General features: G+C 22.6%; 4 protein-coding genes across 4 annotated transcripts; 2 read left to right on the plus strand and 2 right to left on the minus strand.

The window, feature by feature from the left end:
* Positions 1-498: 498 nt before the first annotated feature.
* Positions 499-3,087, minus strand: SRAE_1000214500 (Glycogen phosphorylase, muscle form; the record flags this gene model as incomplete). The annotated part of the gene is made up of 2 exons (XM_024649188.1): positions 499-2,922; positions 2,968-3,087. The coding sequence occupies 2 exons, from the start codon at positions 3,085-3,087 to the stop codon at positions 499-501; spliced, it is 2,544 nt and encodes an 847-aa protein (XP_024503090.1).
* Positions 3,088-4,204: 1,117 nt separating this feature from the next.
* Positions 4,205-5,269, plus strand: SRAE_1000214600 (Protein kinase domain and Serine-threonine/tyrosine-protein kinase catalytic domain and Serine/threonine-/dual specificity protein kinase, catalytic domain and Protein kinase-like domain-containing protein; the record flags this gene model as incomplete). The annotated part of the gene is made up of 1 exon (XM_024649189.1): positions 4,205-5,269. The coding sequence occupies one exon, from the start codon at positions 4,205-4,207 to the stop codon at positions 5,267-5,269; it is 1,065 nt and encodes a 354-aa protein (XP_024503091.1).
* Positions 5,270-6,384: 1,115 nt separating this feature from the next.
* SRAE_1000214700 (3-ketodihydrosphingosine reductase) lies at positions 6,385-7,457 on the minus strand (the record flags this gene model as incomplete). Its single annotated transcript, XM_024649190.1, has 2 exons — positions 6,385-7,265; positions 7,316-7,457. 2 exons carry the CDS (start codon positions 7,455-7,457, stop codon positions 6,385-6,387), a joined length of 1,023 nt encoding a protein of 340 aa, XP_024503092.1.
* A 3,888-nt stretch (positions 7,458-11,345) lies between these two features.
* SRAE_1000214800 (Low-density lipoprotein (LDL) receptor class A repeat-containing protein) lies at positions 11,346-15,878 on the plus strand (the record flags this gene model as incomplete). Its single annotated transcript, XM_024649191.1, has 2 exons — positions 11,346-12,058; positions 12,107-15,878. The coding sequence occupies 2 exons, from the start codon at positions 11,346-11,348 to the stop codon at positions 15,876-15,878; spliced, it is 4,485 nt and encodes a 1,494-aa protein (XP_024503093.1).
* Between the last annotated feature and the right edge of the window lie 1,019 nt (positions 15,879-16,897).

Genomic DNA, 16,897 nt, shown 5'->3' on the forward strand with positions numbered 1-16,897 from the left:
TTTTACGATGGAGTTCTATATGTTCGTTTTGTGGCTAAAATATCTTTATTAAATATAATCAAAATTTTAAAACTTACCATTGTGGTATTAAAAAAATATACTTTAAATTTATAGTAAAACTATATACCAATTGTCTACATTAACAATAGTGACAAGACGATGTTTGGGGGGAAGTGTCTGTATTGGTACAAAAAATTGGTTGCTCCTTCCAACTTTTGTTTAATTAACTTTTTAGCTAAGCTACAGGTACTTAGTATCATGAAATACATATAGTTTTTTTATCCCTTTTTTGGTAGATTTAACATAACTTATATATTTAAAGTTTAAGAAAAAATATTTTTCTTATGAATAAATCAGTTCAAGTGTATTAATATTTTTAAAATAATGTCATAAATAAAGAAAAATTTTATTTCTAATGTTTAAATTTAAAATCTATTGGTCATAGTAAATAAACATAAAATTAAACAGTATTTAAAAAAGAAATATAAAGTAAGAAGTTTAAAATTCATTCTTTTTTTCATAAGGAGCTGGAAGTTCTATTTCACCAGGAGTTATTCCCCAAATTTCAGTGGCATATTCAGAGATTGTTCTATCAGTTGAAAATTTACCAGATGTAGCAATATTGTAAAGTGCCATCTTAGCCCATCTTTCTTTATCCTCATAAACTTTACTAACTTCTTGTTGACACTTAATGTAACTTTCATAATCAGCACATACAAGGAATCTATCATGATACTTAAGACTATTAGAAACATCCTTTAAAAGACTTGGTTCATCAGGTGTAAAGTAACCATTTTCAATTTGATCTACTATTTCTTTTAATTCTTCATTTTCTTCAATAAAGTCCATTGAATTATATCCTTTTTTTTCAAGTGCTTTTACTTCATCAACATCCATTCCAAAAATAAAGATGTTTTCTCTTCCCATTTCCTCAGCCATCTCAACATTAGCACCATCTAATGTTCCAATAGTCAATGCCCCATTTAACATAAATTTCATATTTCCTGTACCGGAAGCTTCAGTTCCAGCAGTCGAAATTTGTTCAGATAAATCAGCAGCAGGAATAATTTTTTCAGCCAATGATACACGATAATTTTCAAGAAAAACAACTTTTAATTTATCACCTACAATTGGATCATTGTTTACTACTTCAGCTACAGAATTAATAAGTTTTATAATTTGTTTAGCCATATGATAACCAGGAGCAGCTTTTCCACCAAACATAATAGTACGAGGAGTAATTTTTATGGATGGATTTTTTTTGATTTGGTTATATAAAGTAATAACATGAAGGACATTTAAAAGTTGACGTTTATATTCATGCATTCTTTTAACATGGATATCAAAAATTGAATATGGATTAACTTTAATACCATATTCTTGTAATAACCATTCAGCAAGACGTTGTTTATTATCATTTTTAATTTTCATTAAAGAATTTAAAAACCCACTATTATTGGCATATTCTTTTAATTTTTGAAGTTCATCAAGTTTTGTAATCCATGAATCACCAATTTTTTCAGAAATTAATTCTGAGAGTGAAGGATTAGACAAAAGAAGCCATCTTCTTGGTGTTATTCCATTTGTTTTATTTTGAAATTTACCTGGATAAAATTCATTAAAATCTTTAAATGTTTCATTTTTTAATAATTCTGAATGAAGTGCAGCAACTCCATTGACAGTATGAGATGAAACAATACAAAGATGTGCCATATTTACTCTTTTTTCATGAACTCCATCACTTTCTTCAATAATTGACATTCTTCTCATACGATCAAAATCTCCTGGATATCTTTGTGCAACTTCATCCATAAATTTTTGATTAATTTCATAGATTATTTCTAAATGTCTTGGTAAAAGATGTTCCATTAAACTAATTGGCCATCTTTCTAATGCTTCTGGAAGAAGAGTATGATTAGTGTATGCATATGTTTTAACACAAATATCCCAAGCTTCATTCATTTCAAGACCTTCAACATCAACAAGAAGTCTTATTAATTCTGGAATTCCAATTGATGGATGTGTGTCATTAAGTTGTATGGCAACCTTATTAGAAAAATTTGAAAAATCACTACGAACAGCATCACGACAACCATACTTTGAACTTTTAAATCTACGTATAATATCTTGTAATGATGCAGCTACTAAGAAATATTGTTGTTGAAGTCTTAATTCTTTTCCAGAAAATTGATTGTCATTTGGGTAAAGGACACGTGTAATATTTTCTGAAATATTTCTATCCATAACAGCTTTTAAATAATCTCCATCATTGAAAAATTTTAAATAAAAACGATTTTCTGCTTTTGCTGACCATAAACGAAGAGTATTAACAACATTGTTATGATATCCTGGAATTGGAGTATCGTATGGCATTGCAAAAACTAATTTAGTATCAACCCATTCTGATTTTCCATCTTCATTTTTTACTACTCTTCCATAAAAATTGACAGGAATCATATATTCAGGTCTAGCTTTTTCCCATGGATTTTCAAAACGAAGCCAATTATCAGGTTCCTCAACTTGCCATCCATCACATATAGTTTGATTAAAAATACCATATTCATATCTTAATCCATAACCACAGGCAGGAATACCTAATGTAGCCATAGAGTCAAGAAAACAGGCTGCTAATCTTCCAAGACCACCATTTCCTAATCCTGCATCTTCTTCTATGTCTTCTAATTCTTCAATATCTAATCCCATTTGATATAAAGCTTCATCACAAGCACTTTTAACACCAAGATTTATCATAGTATTTGAAAGTGTTCTTCCCATATAAAATTCTAATGAAAAATAATAAACTCTTTTTGGATCATTTTCATAATAATATTGTTGTGTACGAATCCATCTTGAAACAAGATGATCTCTAACAGTAAGAGCTAAAGAATTATAATAATCTCTCATTGTAGCAATATTACGATCCTAAATAATTAATTTTTTACTTTTTTTTTAATATAAAAAATATACCTTAATAATTGAGAAATGAAGATGTCTATTAAAAGAATTTTTAATATTAGAAACATTTTCAACTTCAGCAATTCCATGAACTGAAATTTGTTTACGTTTCTCATAATCACTGGACATCATTTTTTCAATATTTTGTTGTTTTTTTTTTATCTAAAAATAATAATAATTAAATATACTAAATATAAAAGAAAAGAAATGATAAATTTTTATGTATCTATCGTATTATTTATATGATCTCTCTTTAAAACATTTAATATAATTGACAATATATACACTTTACAATCCATAATACTTTCCAATTATAGAACATAAATATTCTAACTGTTTTGTTAAATTAATGTCACAATTAAATAAATTGATCATTGATATAAAGAATGATATGTCTTTAAAATTATTATTAAAAAAAAAATGAATTTTTTTATTGATGTATGGTATCTTCTAGCAAGTTTTAAATTTAATTATATGAAAAATAAAATATTATTTGAAACATTTATTTGTAATTAAATGTTAAAAATAAAAAAAAAATAAAAATACTAATATAATAAATTTTCAAATAAAATATTTAAGTTAATATGAATGATAATGTAACCTTGGTTAACATTTATTAATGATAAGCCACATCTATATATTTATGGCCAAAGTTAAAAGAAAAATTTATTACACATATACAAGTTAAATTTTTATAGTTTTATATAAATATATTAAATAAAAATGCACTATCTTTTTTTTAACTGTCAATGCTTATCAAAATATCTTTATATTATCCTTAGGTATGAAAAAAGTAAAAATATTAGAAAGAAACTTTTTCTTTTAACATTAAAAGAGAAAATATATATTTAAATTTTTGCACCTGAAATAATTAAGATATAATTAATAGTAGTTATATATATATATATATATATATATATATATATATGCCTTTTAATGTAACATTATTATCATTATCTTCTTATTAAAATATCACATAATATATGCATATATAAATATTTTGTCAATGAAAGAATAAAATTTGACTAAAAAAAATTTTAATATATTACTTAAAATATATATATAATCAATAAAATATATTTTTTTTTCCATATATGTATTAAATACATACTTTTTATAAGAAATGTTTAAAGAAATTTTTGAAAATTTTGTTTTGAATATAAAAAAATTTAAAAAATATTTTTATTATTTATTAAGTATTGAAAAAATACGTTATAATATAGATAATATAAAATTATTAGGAACATATATGATTGATAACAAAAAAATATATACACTTAAATCCTGTCTTGTTGAAGTGGCAAAATTATATGATAATAATAAAAGTAATGTTTATATTGGAATCATTCGCCAAGTTGATATTGAAAATTTAAATATGGTACATTTTTATTCAAATAGTAATTTTAATAATTTAATGGAAGAAATTAGAAAAATAAGACATAATAATATAAATGGTGGTCCAGTAATTTTTCATAATAAATATTTTTTACCTATTAATGGTACAAATATATCAAATGAAGAAAAATTATTTTTTATATATAAAAAATCTCAAGGTGTCAGCCTATCAACCATGATTACTGATAATGAAAATCCAATTAGATGTCATAGTAAAGGTGTCATTTTATTATTAAAACAAATTTCTAGTGGTTTAAATTTTTTACATGACAAAGATATTGTTCATGGTGAATTGACACCTGATTGTATACATTTAAGTATAGATGGAACATGGAAAATATCTTATGTTGGATTTTTTTATATTCTTTCACATTTAAGATCTTCAAGTGAATTAAGAGAATATATAACATTATATTATAAATCTCCTGATGCCATTCAAACAAATTATATTTTTACTAAAGAAGAAGATGTATGGGCATTTAGTATTATAATATATAATATTTATTGTGATTTTAAAGATTATTATTTTGAAAATTTAGATCCTATTTTACAATGTGAACCTGATTTATGTTTATTAAATATTTTTGAAAATTATGGTCCATTTGGAGAGGCAGATAAAATGCCTAAATCATTATTTAATATGTGTGCTGGTGGAATATGGAAAAGAAAAGAAGAACGTATGACAATGGATGTCATATATGAATATATAAAAACTTTAACATTAGATGATAATAATAATATTATATGTTCTGATGAAAATTTAAATTCTGAATTTATTGAAAATGTAATTTCAAGAATAGATTCATATCAAAAACCAAATTATGATGAAGTTGTATATATTTTTCAGACAATGGTAGAAAAAATATTTTCTCATAATGATCTTTCACTACAATTAAAAGAAGAATATGATTACATATAATATTTTTTTTATATTAAATTTATTTGTAAAAACATTTTTTTTAGCTTTTTAGAAATCAATAAAAATTTATAAATATACGTAACTATTAATGATTATAATAATAAACTATAATTTATTATTTTAATAATAAATGTTGTTTAAAAAATTTGATATATTATTTATACAATTAATTTTTTCTTTTAAAGTACAATAAAATAAAATTAATATCAATAAATTATAATGAAATATAACTTACTTACACAAAAATAATATTAAAACGTAATTTAAGTAATTTAATCATTAACTAAAAACAATGTTACCTAAATTTAAAATAAATTTTACACAAAAACTAAAGTTTATATTTATTATTTTTAAAATAGAATTTTTTTAGTGTGACTTAATATAAACAACAATATATTATATTTACAATAGACAAATGATAGTCAAAAATAAAAAAAATAATATTATTACATTTATGAAGTAATATTGTGAATGAAAAAAAAAAATATATTGTTTTATAATAAATATTTGTAGGGATATATTACACGTTAGAACAAAAAATAAAATACAAAAATTTGTTGTATATTTAAATATTATTTATTATTTTTACAAAATATTTTGAAAATTTTTATTGTGAATAATTTACATATTTATAAATTAAAGAAATCTTAGGTCGATTCACATGAAACAAAGTTTTTTTGGTTCATTATAGTGTGAACCCCGCTATTTAAAATTTTTAAAAAATGAATTAAAAAAAATTATTTTTTTTTTGCATATTAAAATATTATATGATAATTTCTAAAAACTATCATAATTCAATAAAAAAAATAAAGTTTGATGTCAATTTTTAAAATGAATAAAATTTAATTTAAAAAAAAGGTAGTTGATATTTGACTTGTACTAAATAATTTTTTTTAATATTTTTTGAAGTTACAAAGAGGGATTGTAAAGGGATCTCACCCCTAAAAATTTTATAAAAAAAACAATTTTAAGGAGAGTTATGGCTCTTTGAAAAGCTTGAAGAACAGACAGAAAAGTACCAAAAACTTTTTTAAACTTGTATATGTGCATAAAATTACTTTTTATAACTAAAAACATAAAAACTTTAAAAAAAATTAAAATATATTTTTTTTAATTTAACAGTCCTCTTCTGTTGTTTCTCTTTTTCTTTTACAACGCCTAACAATCCTATTAAAATGACCCATATAAAGAAGGAAAATTCCACGAAATAGACCATTTAAAAATATTTGAGTTGTTGCTGCTAGTATACTTTTTTCAGGAGAAGCACCAGCTGATAGATGACCTAACATCCAACCATCTAAACCTATATTAACATTACAATCACCATTTTCAATTCCTTTAATTAATTTTTCTGCAACATATGATGGTTCAAAAATTCCAGCTGAATCACTTATAAGTTTAACTTCCTCTGGCATTGTTTTTAATTCCTCAGCAAATCCCTCAGTATTCGTATTTGGTGGATAAAGAACTGTAACACCAATACCATAAGGTAATACTTCCATACTCAATGCATCAGCAAATCCACGAATGGCAAATTTTGAGGCTGAATAGGCTGTGTAACCCCAAATGGCACATTGGCCAGCAGCAGAACTAACAAATACAATATGCCCACTATTTCTTTTTTTCATTTTTTCAATAACAGCTCGTGTTGTGTATACACCACTAAGATAGTTAACTTTCATTTGTTTGTCAAATGCCTCAATTGGTAATTCTTCAAATGCCTGTTGTGTTGATACACCAGCATTATTAATAAGAATATCAACAGGACCACCTTTATCTTCAGCATTTTTTATAACATTCTTAATTATTTCAAAATCACTACTCATATCAACAGAATACCAGTAAGCTTTTGTACCATTATCTAATTCTGAAGAAAGTTTATTTAACTCATCACATGTATTTTTAAGTGAAGTTTCATCTCTTGCAATTATTGAAACATTTGCTCCTTTTTTTAATGATGCTATTGCAATTTGTTTACCTATTCCCTTAGATCCACCTAAAAATCAATTTTACAAATAAAAAGAAATATATATATAAGAAACTAACCTGTTATCAATACATGTTTTTTTTTAAAATCCATATATGTCTTTTTTGATAGTGAAAAAGTTAAAACAAAGAAAAAAATACCTCCTAATCCAAAAATTATGGCAATTGCCATTGTAAGATCAAGAATAAAATGAGGTATCATTTTATTAATAAATTACTATATTAAGTATAAAACTGTAAAGAAAACGTTAACTTGAAGGAGTGATACTGCTCCAATTGAATCTACATCAAAAGATAAAGCATAACATTGACCGATAAGACAACGAAACTTTTTTATATTTTCTTTTTGATAATGAATAAAAAAAATGCATGGTTATTTTATTAAAAATTTAAAGTATTTCTAACGGTTATTTTTTAAAACTTAAAAATCAAAGATTTTTTGAATACTTAAGTAAAGAAATTTTTCTCCCTTAAAAAATTTGAATATTTTGTAATTTTAAGTTTACATTGAAAATTACATTGTAACCGAAATCATATAAACTAGTTTCATTCTACTCTTTATTGTATTTATTTTTTTTATTAAAATAAATTATTAATGTTAAAAATTAAAAGTAATACTTCAATAAATAATTAATTATAAGAAACCACTTGAAAAAAAAGTATTAATATAAATACTATATAATTTGAATAAAAAAAAAATTTTTTCTTAATTATAAAAAAATTATTTTATATATAGTATAAAACCAAGAAAGTTGTTCGTTGGTGTAAAGCTGTAACATGGAAACATTAACAAATTAATTTTACAAATACATAAAACGGAAGTAACTATAAAACAAAATTATTTAACAAATCTATCTTACAAAATTTATAAAATAATATATAAATTTTGATGTGTTAAAAAGGTAGAAATAAAAACAAAATTTATAACAAGATATTTGTCTATTAAATTATAAGACATTTAAAAAAATTATTTAAATTTATTTGTTTACTTATTTTTACTCTAAAATATTGTGTTAAAAAATATTTTTATAATTAATTTACTTATACTTTTTCTAATAATCATCAGAAAATGTTAAAATTAAAAAAAATTTTATTTAATGATAATGAATATTAAGAATAAAATAAAATAATTTTTTTATTTTTAGATATTTTAGTAATTATGTATAAAGTTTACCAAATAAACTATTTTATTCTATTTTAATTTACTGCAACTAATGGTGTAAAAAATTAACATTACTTTATTTATGTTATAATTATTTATTTTTAGAAAATTTATTTTTAATCTTATTTTCCAAACAAAAAACCGCAATGAAAAAAAAATCCATTCTTTTGATTGACATTTTGAAGGTGTAAAATTATTTTTAAAATAATAAGAAAATATTTAATAACAAAAGAAACATTAATCAAAGATAAAAATTTACTTTTTTTTTCAAAATATTTTACAAATAATTTAGAAAAAGGTAAATGTTACCACACATTGTCCGAGAGTGCAGATGCCACATAACTACAGATGTTTGTGATCGCTTAACAAACGATTTAATATAGCATTTTGTTTAACAAGATAATAATAATATTTTTATTATCATCAATTAAATACAAATGCAGGTTGTCGAACACGGTTGATAGCAAACTTAACTGCTACATATATCTATTTCGACAATAAAGAAGTGTCAACATGTTTTTATTGTTTAATATAAACAAGATATGTAAAAAAAAAATCTATATATGCAATTATAATTAAAAATACAAAAAATTAAAGGAAAACTTTTTTTTATTATAAAAGTAAAATTTATGAAGCATTAAAATATAAATTAAAAGTTTTATTAGTGCTAAAATAATTTAATAGAACAATAATAATCTAGAATATCACCAAAATTTTCTTATAAAATTATTTGTAACTTTTTCCAGTGACAAAAAAAAATTTTTGTAAATTTTATAAAAATTCTTTCTTTTTATATTAATACCCCCTACTTCCTAATGATAAATTGTAGCGGTTTTTTTTTAAAATAAATAAAAATTTTACAAAACTAAGATTCTTTTTTTATCTATATTATTAATTAAAATAACTATTATCTGGATATGGTATATACAGAAAATATTTTAACTCGTATTACATTTAAATACAAAATAGATATTCCTTCATGGTTGAGTTAATGTTAAACAAAGTAATGAATAAATAATTATTATTTATAATATAAAAGATACATGGTATATCCTGTTTAAAAATATAAATAGGAATTATATTAATATCCTCATCTTCAATTCAACTTTTTGGTTATCCTAGTATATTTAATAATATAAAATCAATTTTAAGATACAAAATATTTTTGTACTAGAAAATCATATAATATAAATATTTAAAATATTATGAATCTCATGATCAAAATTTGACATTGAGTTAAAAAAAAATTATTAATCTAGATTAGTAGGTAATGTTGAAGGTAATATTGTTAATTTATTGTTTTTTATCAATTTTCTTAATTTAGTCTAATTTATTAAAAATTAAATTGTTAAAATTTTTATCACTCTGATCCATTTTTAAGTAGGTTGATTTATATCATTTTACTTATAAAGCTTTAAATAATATTATGAATAAATATTTATTTGCTTAAAATATTTTTAATAACATCCATCAACAATTTTATAATTTTTATATTTTTTCCTAATTTAAACATTGATCTCTAGTAAAATATCATTAAAATCAAATTAACAAATATATAACATATATAAAGTTATTCACCTTGTAACAATTTTTATAGCAATGAAAAGGATTACGCTAAATTTTTTTTTTTATATTATATATTTGTCATTATTCTATTAATTTATTTAAAAATATCAATTAATTATCTTTTTCAATTGTCATATATTGACAAAAACATTTATAATCAACTACTTCTAATTATTTTTAAGTATATAAATTTATGGATCATTCTCATACTAATTAAGAATAAATGTCTCCCTACAATAATATAATCATTTTATTTTGATATTTTTTTTAAATAAAAATATATAAAAAAAAAAAAGTTACATTATATTATTATTATTTTAAATTAAAACTTCTCTTTTTTTATACATTTTTAAACTAATCAAAAGTTAGATATTTTTATAAACTTATACTAATTTTTGTAATATGATTCAACGGATAATAAAAAAATTACATACTAAGAATAAAATATTACAGTTATTCGATTTTACGGTCAAGGACAATTTAATTTTTTTTTTTCATTCCCTTGTACTTTTATTTAAAAGAAGATTTTTTTTTTATTAAATATATTTTTAAAAATATAAGTAGATAAGTAATTAAATATATTATTAAATTATTTTTATATAAACTGATTATATTATTTTTATTAATATATCATGAAATATTGTTAAGTTTAGTTATTTTATTATATAAATATTATTTTAGAAATATATTGTAATATATATTTATTTTTTTATTATCATAATTAATCAACAATTAATATTAAATTATTTATACTATATATATATATATATGTATATAAAGAATAAAATATTTTATTTTTATATTGTTCTTATAAAATATTATAAGAAAGATTTAGTAATATATATATAACTCCGAAGGTCATTTTATTTTCTTGATATCAATAACCTTTCTTCAGAAATTGTATATTTTAACTGTACTCTATAAAGAAGGAGTGTTAAAACAGCGGCACTTTCTAATATTTCCACTTTCAAGTATTTTTATCACTATATGTATAAAAATGATCTTGATATAGTTACCATTCTGATAATATATATTAACTAATTTTAAAAAGTTTTTGTCTTATCATTCTTTTCAAAGTATGGTATTGTGGAATGTTACAAAAGACTAAATGGCATAATGTATAGTATATATATATTTGATAGAAAATAAATTAGTAAGTATAAAGAGGTGGTGTTATATATATATAAAATTAATCATGATAAAAAGATATTATGATTGATATAATTTAGTTTTAATCAAATAATTATACTCTACTTTTTAATTATACTATATATTGTTCTAAATATAATTTATTTTTTTCTTCTTTTTTTTTTGTTGATAAATTTCTTATATAATTTATATATAATTATTGTTTTATTTAAGATGATTCCATCGTTAAGATATCTTACTATATTATTTATTTCTATATATTTATATATTGTTATTATTGAATCAGCACCAACTGTACTTACAACATGTAGTCCAGAAGAATTTCAATGTAATGATGGTGGTTGTATACCATTAGATTCATTTGGAAATGGTAAAAAAGAATGTGCTGATGGATCTGATGAACAAGGTGAAGAACCTAGTCCTTCTTCAATACCAGTTACTGAAAGAATACAAAATAATCCAATTCATGAAAAGGCAATTGAAGATGATAATAAATCATCTCAAAAAAATTTAGATGATCCATTTGATAATATAGCTACATTACAACCAAATGTTGATGAGACAAATATTGAAATACCTAAATCAAAAATTTTAGATAAAAAACTATGTACAGATGATGGTAAAAATCGTCGTAAAGAATGTACTTCAAATCTTAAATTATGGTATAATGATATTGATAATATTGACTTTTTAAATATTTCTATTCTTAATGACTTTAATTCTGTTGATCTTTTACAACAAGGTTGTGAAATGTTATCTCAGTATCGTAATTGTATGGGTGAATTTGTTGAAAATTGCCATTTACCAAAAAAACTTAAAGAATGGTCTGATCTTGAGATGTATGCATGTCAACTTTTACTTCCAGCTGCTCGTGAACATGGTAATGGATGTTTCTCACTTGTAAGAAATAGTCAATGTCCGGTAGAGTAAGTTTTGTATTGTTTTATATTAATATAATATAAATTAAATTTCAGTAACGTTATCTCAACATTGACCTCGCCATTTTGTCGTCTTGTACGTGCTACTGCAGGTGACCTTGATTGTATTGAAAGTAGTAAGACTGATGAAAAATGCAGTGAATTGGCTGTAGAGTTGTTGGGACCTTTAAAAAGTGAGACTGATCATATGATGATGGAATCATTAATATGTGAAACAATTGAAGATGCACAAAATAAGGGGGATAAAAATGATGATGAGTATGATGATGGTAGTAGTAGTATTACAACAACTGATAACGACAATAGTAATATAACAGAAGAACCAAAGAAAGAAATTATACCAAAAGTTGTAGAAAAAGAAGAAAAAATTTTAGATGTATCTAATTTACAAGATAAACAGACAACTAATACTGAAGTATCAAAAATTGACGATGAACCTTTATTGTCTTCTGTCAACATATTAGATGTATTAACTTTTTTCACAAATTTGGAAGAAGTATGTTCTGAAGAAAAAAAAGATGATCAATTTTTACCATTAAAATCTAATGTTTGTCAAAATAAAACTAAACTTAAACAACATTCTGAATGTTTTATTAAGACAAAAAATATTGTAAATTGTCCTACAAAATCACCACTTGATGTTATAACTAAATGTGATGCTATTGATGCTTTCAATTCAAATATTGATTGCCTCATAACAACATTAAATGAAGAATGTTCTGTTGAGGAACAAGAAATTGTTGTTGGTATTCAAGAGAAAATTAATGATGATGCAATTGTATTACAATGTTACAAAAAAGAAGAACCACAAAATAATACTGAATCTATATCAAATGATGGTTTCAATTTAACACCAAAAAATACAAGATGTACCTCAAATCAAGAAAATTCAGCTCTCGTATGCTTGGTAGAATTAGTTGAATTGAATAAACAAATGACTAGTTTTGCTAGTTTCAATTTCCTTTTAGAAGTTAGTAATATTGATTCAGTTTTTGTAAATAATATTTGTGAATTATATGATAAATATGAAAAATGTCTTGGAGAGACAGTATTTTCACAAAATGAAGGAAAACGATGTGCATTTAATTCTCCTCTTAATTCACTTGCTAGAATTGGATTATCTCCAATTTGTAATTCTGAAAATAGGAACAAACTTTCAGAAGCAAGAGAATGTATAGAAACTATTGGTACTTTAAATCAAGGAAATTTTTCATGTAAAAATAATGGATTACAAAATATGGGAAATGCAGTTCAAATGATGTTACAGGGTATACATGGTGAAGCATTACTTTGTAAAGTTTTTTATGGTATTCGATCAGCATTTGAATGTGGTGAGATAGTTATAAAAGATAAATGTTCACCTGAAGCATATAAAAATTTAAATGAATTAAAAATTGATTTTGAAAATATTGGTATTGAAGAAGGTTGCCCCTCTGAAATGCCATCTAATTTAGATGAAATTATAGCTACACCAGTTAAACCAACATTACTTCAATCTACTTCTAAAAAGAATCAAAAAAATTCTACTCCATTAATTGTAAGTCCTGTATGTATTCCAGAAGAACAAAGAAAATTCCAAGTATGTGTACAAAATTTAACATCATATCAACCACATCCATTAGCTGTTATTAAAACACCAAGACAAATTGATGAAGCATGTCTTACATATAAAGATTTTAAAGATTGTTCAAAAGATGTCAAATGTAATCCATTATGGGTACAAGGAATGTCAGCTATGTTTGAATATGCTTGTGGTAAAGGATATGATCAATATCAAAATATTAAATCATGTATTAGAAAAACTACAACAAGAAATGATATACGTGAATGTGTAACAACTTTCTCAAAAGGTGCACCATCAGAAGCATGTACTTCTTCAAAAGCCTTACTTCAATGTTCTGCTGATATAATTCGTGACAAGTGTGGTGAGACAGCTAAAACATGGGTAAATGAATATGTTCAAAGATTTGCTTCTGCTATTGATCCATCATGTAAATTAGAAGGACCAATATTTACAACAACTATTCAATCAATTAATTGTTCACCAGCTGAAAAACAAATTATTAATACATGTGCTGCACCACTTAATGATATTAGTAGTCGTTTAGATGAATTATTTGAAGGTGGTTTTCAAACATTTATGAAAAATGTTAATAATCTTGCACCAGTATTTGCTCAAGGATGTAATTTAACTGCTGAATTCAGAACATGTATTGCACCAATTTATGCAACACCAACAGAATGTGTTGCTTCATCATGTCTTATTAGAGCTGGAAGTGGAATTTGTAATAGAGAAGATGTCTCTGCTGCAATTGATGAAAATTTAAATTGTGTATTTAGTAATGCTGGTGATCCTAATTTTGCTAAATGTCTTAGAACTGTAATTGCTTCTGTAAAAGATTTTAATATAAATACATTAAGAGCAATATTACCTAAATTTGTTGAATGTGTTGAACCAATGGTATTAGAAAAATGTGGTCCTGTTCCATTGAATGTTCTTAAATCATTTGGTACAACAGATGTATGTCCAGTTGAATTGTCACCATTTAATACTATGGAAACAACTAAACCAATATCACCAATAACAGGTTCAGTTTGTGATTCAGAAACTGCTACAAGATATGATGTTTGTAAAAAAGATTTTTATAGAAATTATAGATTTATACCAGTACAATTAGTTTCAAATGTTAATGATACTACAAAAATGTGTCAAGAAGTATTACAACTTAGTCAATGTATTGAAGTAGAAAATGTTGGTATATGTGAAACTAAATCACACAAAGCTTTAAAAAATCTTATAGTATCTATTTGTAAACATGAAAATATATACAAAAATCATTCACAATGTTTATCTAATGTTGTTTCTAGTAATGAAGGAGTAAAATGTTTAGAATCATACTTTAATAAACAACCTAAATCTGAAGATGAAATGTGTAAATTGATTCAAGATTCATCACAATGTCTTTCCAAACCTGTATATGAAAATTGTGGATCAGAAGTAATTAACTTTGCCTATGACACAATTAATTCATATACACAAAATTTCAATAACGCATGCCATATTGCTTCACCATCAATATCTTTACAAACTGGATGTTCCGAAGAAGATCTTATTGCATATCTTCAATGTGAAGCTATTATTGACAAATATCATTATATACCTATTGCTGTATTACCTGATAATACAAAGTTAGGAGAATTTTGTAATTTTGGTAGAAAAAGTTATACAACATGTCTTGATAATCTTAAATGTAAATTTGAACCTGCTACAACAGCTTCACTTACACTATTTGATAATCTTTGTGGTACATTTAATGAAGAACAAATAAAATATGGAGATTGTATTGCATCAATATTTAATTCATTTGATGGAAAAAATTGTCTTCAACCAATTACTGCTTTAGATGTATTATCTAAAGAAGGATACAAAGATATTTGTCATAGTATGACACAAGCATTTGAATGTGCTGCACCATTAATAGAAGACAAATGTAAATATGAAGCTGTTTTACATTCAGCATCATTATATGAAAATTATCTTAAAAAGTTTGATGGTAAATGTAGTTTAGAAAGTATTAAAGCAACAAGAAATTTCAACACTACCGAATCTGATATCTCAATAATTAAAGTAACAACTTCAGAACCATCTAAAGAAATAGTTACTGAAACAACTATTGCAGAGGATTCTCTTACTACAGCATCTCTAACAACTACTGTAAAAACTTCAAAAGAAAATAGTGCTTCTGTTAATTCAGCAGTATCATTTACTTTGTTCTCGGTTATCATCTCAGCCATACTTTTTTTCTAATATAAAAATTAAATCTCTTATATATATATATTCAAGAGATATAGATAATTTTAAATGATTCTCAAAATTTTACTAATGTTTTAATAACTAATACACATAATTATTGGAGTATATATTTTTATATTATATAAATTTATACACTTATTTTCTATTTTTTTTACATAATAAAGTATAAAATATATTTTTATTCTATTTGAGTTATAGCAATTTACGTCATTAAAATATCTTGTAAACATGTATAAAAAAATAAAGTTATAAATAATAATAGTTTGATTAATGATTTATTTTTAATAAAATCGTACATTAATTAAAGATTAAATTATTGATTTGATTTATTTATTCAAATTTTATAAAAAAAAATGTAAAATTTATACAATTTTTGATTTAATTACAAAAAAATTTTTTTTGTTAATACAAAAGAAATTTACATAAATCATATTTAGTTGAAATATTCAAATATTAATAATATTCAAATTTTATAATTATAAAATAAGAGATTTTTCTGAATCTCTTTTAGAGTTATTGGAATACTGAATTTATAAAAGTTAAAAAAAATAAACTATTTATTAAAAGTTTTAAATAAAATAATATAATGTATAGTAAATTATAACACCTGATAGTTTATAAAAAGTTAAAAAAAATTTTTTTCGTATATTCAAATTTTAGCAAAAAAATAATTTACATAAATAACCAAAATTATCATATAAATAAATATAAAAACAAATTTTAAAAAAATTTTAATTTTTTTATTTATTTTTGTTAATATGTTAATTAAAAAATTATGCATATATTAATATTCAAATTTTCAAAAAGAATTTTGAATATGTACGTGACCCTTAAATTAACTCCAAAAGAAATTTGCATAAATCAAATTTAGTTGTAATATTCAAATATTAATAATATTTACATTTTATCATTATAAAATAAGAGATTTTTCTTAAAAATTTTGTATTCATATTTTATATAATATATAACATTTTATTAGCATATTAAAAACTAATTTTCAAAATTTAATTGCT

This window comes from Strongyloides ratti, assembly GCF_001040885.1.
Source record: "Strongyloides ratti genome assembly S_ratti_ED321, chromosome : 1".
Taxonomy (NCBI): Eukaryota; Metazoa; Nematoda; class Chromadorea; order Rhabditida; family Strongyloididae; genus Strongyloides; species Strongyloides ratti.